Source organism: Tupaia chinensis, unplaced genomic scaffold (genome assembly GCF_000334495.1).
Source record: "Tupaia chinensis unplaced genomic scaffold, TupChi_1.0 Scaffold148822_2, whole genome shotgun sequence".
In the NCBI taxonomy this organism is placed as follows: Eukaryota; Metazoa; Chordata; class Mammalia; order Scandentia; family Tupaiidae; genus Tupaia; species Tupaia belangeri.
Genome location: NW_006208670.1, coordinates 711764 through 718671, shown reverse-complemented (window position 1 = coordinate 718671; position 6908 = coordinate 711764). Strand labels below are relative to the sequence as shown.

Genomic DNA, 6908 nt, shown 5'->3' with positions numbered 1-6908 from the left:
TGCCTCCCGCAGCGTGAAGGCAGGAGCCGAGACACCGCGGGGCTCCCCTGAGCGTGGAGGTCAGGGTACACACGTGGGACGTCCATTAAGCGAGCACGTGGGGTCGTCAGCCCTGGTGGTCTTCCCAACGACCTTCCGTTTCCAAACTGAGCTCGGAGGGCCCCAGTACGTAAGGCTGCAGGCCGTGGGAACGTAAGCTGCAGCATTAAATTCCAGACTGCAACGTGAACTGATTACGGGTGTATTTAAAGTGTGAGTTCACTGTATACAAGCTCTATGGATCACTCTGAAATACCTTAGACAGCCTACCCTTCGTGCATAAAACCGCGTTTCCTACAGTTAATTTAAACATCCCTTTCTCCCCGCTAAGGGCAGAAGAAAAACCTGTATTGACCAATTCATAGTTCATGAGGAACTGCATAGTTATCAATAAGAGAAAATCAATATAGTGAAAAATAGTTCATCCGTGCAGCCTCTGCAAAGGGTTGAGGTCTGCCGGCTGACGTTCCGCTCGGGCGGAGGCGAACCCACCTGCTGCAGATGACAGGACAGGGCCTCTCCTCCTGCCCAGAGTGGGCATCACTCCTCCTCTTTCTGCCTCTGCCCACCCCCTACCACCACTTCTCAAAGCAAATGTGCTCTTTGGGAACATGGCTGTCTTCCAGTTGCTTGGAGAAAAAGTCCGTCATCGGAGGTGGGCCACAGATGTAGAACAAAGTCTCTCCTGAGATGTGACCTCCTATCTCCTCCTCCGTTACTCTTCCTTCTGTCAGAAACAGAATAAATACCAAATGAAGCCAGGCACGTGTCTTCCGAAACGAGGAAGGACAACTCAGCAGCGTCCCCGTGGTCTAGTCTTGAGCCACCCTCGCCAGGGCTCCTGCTGACATCCTGGGCCGGCCTGGAGGAGAGCGCCCCTTCGGCTTCCCAAGACACGGCCAGCAGAGGGGAAGCTAAGCACAGCCCCCTCTTCAGAGAGGACCAGCGCTTACGGCCTTCAGCAAAGCAAATAAACGGTGTGGTCAAAGTCCTCCCCGACAGGAGAGCCACAAGGCACACAAACGACCACGAATGACAGAGGGAGAAGATCCGGCCGAGGCTGGAGTACGGCTCTCCGCGTGCACTGCAGTGAGGACAGGGGCCCTACGAATGTGGAGGGGGCGCCATGTTTTTAATATGGACAGTAGGCGATCTGTGTAATAAGGAAATCCACCTAAACGTCTCCTTTCCCGTCGATCCCCAGGGAGTGACATTCCCAGCTGACAACTCCCACCAGTACAATGTCTGCACTCGGCCGTCGGCGGGTCCACGTGTCACTGCGCGGACGGTCCCGGTACCTCTGGGGACTCACCCGTGATGTAGGGCTGGAGTTCGGCACTGATCTGTGTCGTCTGCTTTGTAACATGCAAACTGCATGCAATCTTCTCCGGAAATTCATTTACTAAATCGAGGATATTCTTCTGGAATGTCAAACATACTTGGTCACACTACAATTTAAAAAGTCAAAACAGATGTGCCCAGCCACCGCCGCGGAGCCTGGCCTCCCATCCCGGACACGTCCGCCGGCCGCTCCCTGCTTAGGGGGACCCTGCAGCCTCGCAGGCCCGCGCTTCGGAGTACCGGGGGCTTTGATTGAACTCGGAATATGCTCACAAGCACTTTCCCAACTCTCCGGGAGTGTCTTTTCCCTTTTTCCTCAGCATCGCTAGTTAAGCAGCAGTTTCTCTGACCACCGTTGCGTCTTTTAACTGTTTCTGTTCTTTTGTTTATCCCTGCAGCTGCAGAGCAACCCCGAGTGAAAGCCTTCTCCGCCAACTGTGGCGTCAACAGAAGGGGCTTTCAGGTGCCCGGCCGGGTCCGGACTGCCAGGTCCCTCGCACTCCTGGGAGGCAGGAGCCTACCTGGAGGTCTCTGGACTCTTTCCAGAATCTCAGGCCTGCGGTGACTTTTCTGCTCCGACCTTCAGGTTCCACTGTGCCACACACTCCTATCCTGTCACTTAACCGAGAGCCTCCAAATGAGCAGTTCGGTTTTGTTTTTAAAATGTTGTTTCAGGGCACACACGCTTACCAGGGGGGGCAGGGAGGTAGGGAGAGAAAGCTCCGGGGGGTGGCCACGCTGCAACCCCTGCCGGTCTCCTCCAGGGGCTTTGGGCACACATGTTCAAGGGCCCGGCGTGTTTTTCAAGCCGCCAGCTCCAGGACTTGGACCATGCAGTTGGCCGCACGAGCTCCAGCTGCCCTCAGCAGCATGCCCCAAACTGGCCCAAACTAGCAGTTCTACTGTCCTGGGTAAGACTGTGGACTCTCATTCGAACGTGCTTAACCCTCGCCAAGTCTTGTCTGAGCCTCTGCAAAGAACACCGAACCCGGAGAAGACACGTTTGCAGACAGTGCCGCGCGCGCGTGCCCCCCCGCCCCGGCCCGGCCCGCCGGCCGCTCCCTGCTTAGGGGGACCCTGCAGCCTCGCAGGCCCGCGCTTCGGAGTACCGGGGCTTTGATTGAACTCGGAATATGCTCACAAGCACTTTCCCAACTCTCCGGGAGTGTCTTTTCCCTTTTTCCTCAGCATCGCTAGTTAAGCAGCAGTTTCTCTGACCACCGTTGCGTCTTTTAACTGTTTCTGTTCTTTTGTTTATCCCTGCAGCTGCAGAGCAACCCCGAGTGAAAGCCTTCTCCGCCAACTGTGGCGTCAACAGAAGGGGCTTTCAGGTGCCCGGCCGGGTCCGGACTGCCAGGTCCCTCGCACTCCTGGGAGGCAGGAGCCTACCTGGAGGTCTCTGGACTCTTTCCAGAATCTCAGCCCTGCGGTGACTTTTCTGCTCCGACCTTCAGGTTCCACTGTGCCACACACTCCTATCCTGTCACTTAACCGAGAGCCTCCAAATGAGCAGTTCGGTTTTGTTTTTAAAATGTTGTTTCAGGGCACACACGCTTACCAGGGGGGGCAGGGAGGTAGGGAGAGAAAGCTCCGGGGGGTGGCCACGCTGCAACCCCTGCCGGTCTCCTCCAGGGGCTTTGGGCACACATGTTCAAGGGCCCGGCGTGTTTTTCAAGCCGCCAGCTCCAGGACTTGGACCATGCAGTTGGCCGCACGAGCTCCAGCTGCCCTCAGCAGCATGCCCCAAACTGGCCCAAACTAGCAGTTCTACTGTCCTGGGTAAGACTGTGGACTCTCATTCGAACGTGCTTAACCCTCGCCAAGTCTTGTCTGAGCCTCTGCAGAGAACACCGAACCCGGAGAAGACACGTTTGCAGACAGTGCCGCCGCACAGCCTCCCCGGAGCGCGGCGCGTGCCCCACCTGGAACAGGAGCTCGCTCGTGTCCCTCGCGCTGTAGAAGAGCTTTACTGTCCCAGTCTCGGGTCCGCTCCCTCCGTCCACGCGCGCTCTGTGGAGATCCGCCGAGTGCCTCAGGATGGAGAGCAGGGGGTTAATCCCCACTCCTCCGGCAATCAACACGAGGTTTCTAGAGGCATCTGTGGGCTGCGGGTCGAAGAAGAACTCTCCACCCACTCTCACCGCCACTTCAGAGCCCAGCACGCACTAAGGAGGAGAGAAAGGCCCTTTGATCCTTGGCAGCTCGGGGTTTAAACCAAAGTTGTTACTTCCAGAAAACTCGCTGGGCCCACCCCCTGCACCCGCGTCAGTATTTAGGGCTATTTTCACAACTTGCAGCTTTCCTGGGCCCCGTGAACTGACGCCACTGGCCCGCTACGAGGCCGAGGCCGTCTGCTGCTCGGCCTCTGTGCCCCATCCTGAACAGCAGCCCAGGTCCAGAGGACGCAGACCACTCAGTAATGGGGCCACAGTTACCCTCACGGGGGGTGAAACGGGCAGGCGACAGCCCTGAGGTGCGGGACTCCCTCATTGGAGTGGCACTTGGTACCCTGACCACAGCTGAGGGCCAAGGGGCAAGTGTCTCCACACTGGCTGCCCGGCCTCCCGGGGCCTAGAGGTGCTGAGTTGCAGGGGCTCCCTCCTGACCCGCCGCAGGGCACAGCCAGACCTATGAAGTGGTAGGCACAGCCCTGCAGAGCTGTCCGGAGCGGTCGTCTCTCCCTGGAGCAGCAAAAATGAGCAGAGGCTCCACACCGAGGGTGTCGCATCGGCCGCCCGGGGTGCAGCGCCTGCTCGTCTGCGGTCACACACACCAGAAATACCAGCCAGGCTGAGCGCCCTGGATCTCCTGGGGACCCCACTGGCGTGTGGAGGGCAGGCCCAGGGACGCTGGCTGGCCTGTGCAGTCAGCGACGTCCGGGCACGGGCCCACTCAGCTGAGGGTTAGAGCTGCAGGGATCCTGTGAGTCGGCTTCTCCTGCTATTTCAGGACTGGCACTGCGGGAGGAGTACTTACAGCACAGAAGGCAGTGAGCGGCACGAACGAGGGTTGGTTTTGGGTTTTTAAGACTGCTGGTTTAAGCAGTTGGTGTAATGGCTATGTCGCTGGACTTCCACGTAGTCGACCACAGTTCGAGGCCCGGACCCGGTCGGTTAAACTCATGCCAGGAGCATGTGCGTGTGTGCTCAAGATCCCGAGAGGAGAATGGAGGAGAGGGGGTTACAGTATGGTCATCCCCCTGGAGGGTGATTTCTCGCTTTCTGTCTCTCTGTCTCTCTGGCGAGCGCATGTGCCCTATAGCGAAAACCTCTCCAAAAAAACCCCAAATCTGGCATGTAGAAATGTCTGTGAAGAGCACAGGTCTACCCATCTGCCCATCCCACATCCTGGCATCACCAGCTCAGTGGGCTGCCCCGAGCGGTGATAACGGGACGGGGCTTTCTGAGACCAAACCCTCACATTCGTGCCCTGGCAGCTCGCGCTGGAAGGTGAGCAGTAGCCACCCTGGACGTGAACTGCCATCTGGGCTTCTACAACTTAAAGCCGAGTTAAACTTAGAGAAAAGCTAAGAAGTAATGAAGTGGAAACTACTCGAATTCACAAACAGGTCTTTCTTGGCAAGGAATTGTTAAATGAATGGCAATCCTTTCTCTGGGGAAAAATGCCTGAATTTAGCTATTTTAGATATGTAGGAGATCTTTACATGGATGATGGTAAGAGGGTTTTATTTTTGACAAAAGGAAGTAGCAGCAAGGGAGCACGCAGTTAGGAAGAGGAGCTCTGACGTGCTCGGAAGCAGGCTGAGACAGGAGACGCCCCCGCCCCGCAATGACGAGGGTCTCACCTACACGCCCCCAACTCGCCAGGGCATCGCTCCTGACTCTAAGAATCTGAGGGTGAGAGAGACAGGAATGAGAAGGCACTTCCTCCGGTGGCCATCTTGGGCATGCTTAGTCACGACACAAAGACAGACTTTAGGGTGTTGTTTTTTGAAACTAGAGTATTTTCAACCCTGAAGTCGTCAAGAAAATGGGCCCCAAGGGAAAGATAATACTTGCGAAGCCTGTCTTCTCCTTGGTGAGCAAATACTCTTTAGGAGGTCTACCTTCTCATTTGCTGGCGTCTAGAAAGAATCAAAAGCCACCTTTATCTTCTGTGGATCAATAAAACCCACCAGGGCAGCGCGAGCACGAAGCTCAAGGCCCCGCACGACGTAAAACGGAAGTGGGTGAGGGACACTCCCTGCAATCACACTGCACTGGATCTCATCTGGGTATAGATTTTCTACTCGCGAAATAAAGCACCTCTCTGCAGCAACTGGAGCAGAACACACGAGAGCTGCCAGAACCTGCCAGCAGCTCGAGCCAAAGGGGAGGAAATAAAGGAAGACGTTTATGGCACTTGCTCCCTGTCCTAGCAGAGCAGCCTGCTGCCACCCAGACGCACACGTGCCCCCATTGTCCTCGCCGACGGTCAATAAGACGAGTTGTCCAGAGGAAAACGGCCACCTGGAAATGGCTCCAGGAAGTATCCAACTTCACAATGGCGGCCTGCAGCTCCCAGTGGGCAGAGGCGAGCCGCACTACAATGAGGGTGCACACAGGCGACACCGCTGGGACGACTCCCGGCGACCCCGCTGGGACGCCCCCCACTGCCTCGCAGAGCAAGCTCCCTCACTGCGCGCCGACGAGGCATGAAGCCAGCAGGGAGCTATGGGCCGGGACAGGTCGGGTCATGCAGGAGGCTGGGGCCGGGGTGGGGGTGGGGGCTCGTGGCAGTAGGAGCTGGAATGGACAGGCTCATTTCAACTCCAGGAGAGGGGCACGTGGACACCGTGTGGGTTCCACCAGTGTGTTTTCAGAGACCCCAGAGCAGTACCAGGAGGAGAATCCAGAGACCCTGAGCAGACTCCATGTCTCAAGGAAACCACAGGAACAATATATTTGTATGTCCCTATAGATTTAAGAAAGGATTGTTTTTAAAATTACCTTATCAGAAGAGACTGAAAAATAAGGCATTTTCTCCAATGACCATCTTTAGCATGCTAAGTAATGACAATAAAGAAAGCCTCATAGTAAAATTTTTCTTCTTTCGGTGTAATTCTACAAATTTTAACACATACATACACACACATATATATATATATATACACACATACATATTTCTGTAACTACCTTCACCCCAAAACTCCCCTTATGCTTATAATCTTCCCTATCCCAGCCCCTGTCAACCACTGAAGTTTCCCTCCTTAGTATTTTTAGCTTCCAGAATGTGAAATACAGAATTATATAGTCTGTCCCCTTTGGGGCTAGCTTCTTTCTTTCTTTCGAGAGGTTTTTGCTATAGGGCACTTGCACTAACCAGAAAGACAGAGAGAGACAGAGAGACAGAAAGTGAGAAATCACCCCCCAGCAGGGATGACCACGCTGCAATCCCTTCTTCTCCATTCTCCCCTGGGGATCTTGGGCACACACGCACACACACGTGCCTGACATTAGTTTAAGCCACCAGGTCCGGGACTCGAACCGCAGTCGACTACATGGGAGTCCAGCGCCTTAACCATCATG

At 55.5% G+C, this 6908-nt stretch overlaps 1 protein-coding gene across 2 annotated transcripts in view; it reads right to left on the bottom strand.

Moving 5' to 3' along the window:
* Positions 1–225: 225 nt before the first annotated feature.
* The window catches only part of OXNAD1 (oxidoreductase NAD binding domain containing 1), a 27167-nt gene continuing 20484 nt past the window's right edge, over positions 226–6908 (bottom strand). For both annotated transcript variants that reach the window (XM_014585094.1, XM_006170703.1), the window contains 3 exons: positions 3303–3545; positions 1352–1460; positions 226–766 (listed from right to left, as the gene is read on the bottom strand). In XM_014585094.1, coding sequence (XP_014440580.1) covers positions 612–766; positions 1352–1460; positions 3303–3545 — 507 coding nt within the window. In that variant the 3' untranslated portion in view covers positions 226–611. The remainder of the gene's footprint in view (positions 767–1351; positions 1461–3302; positions 3546–6908) is intronic.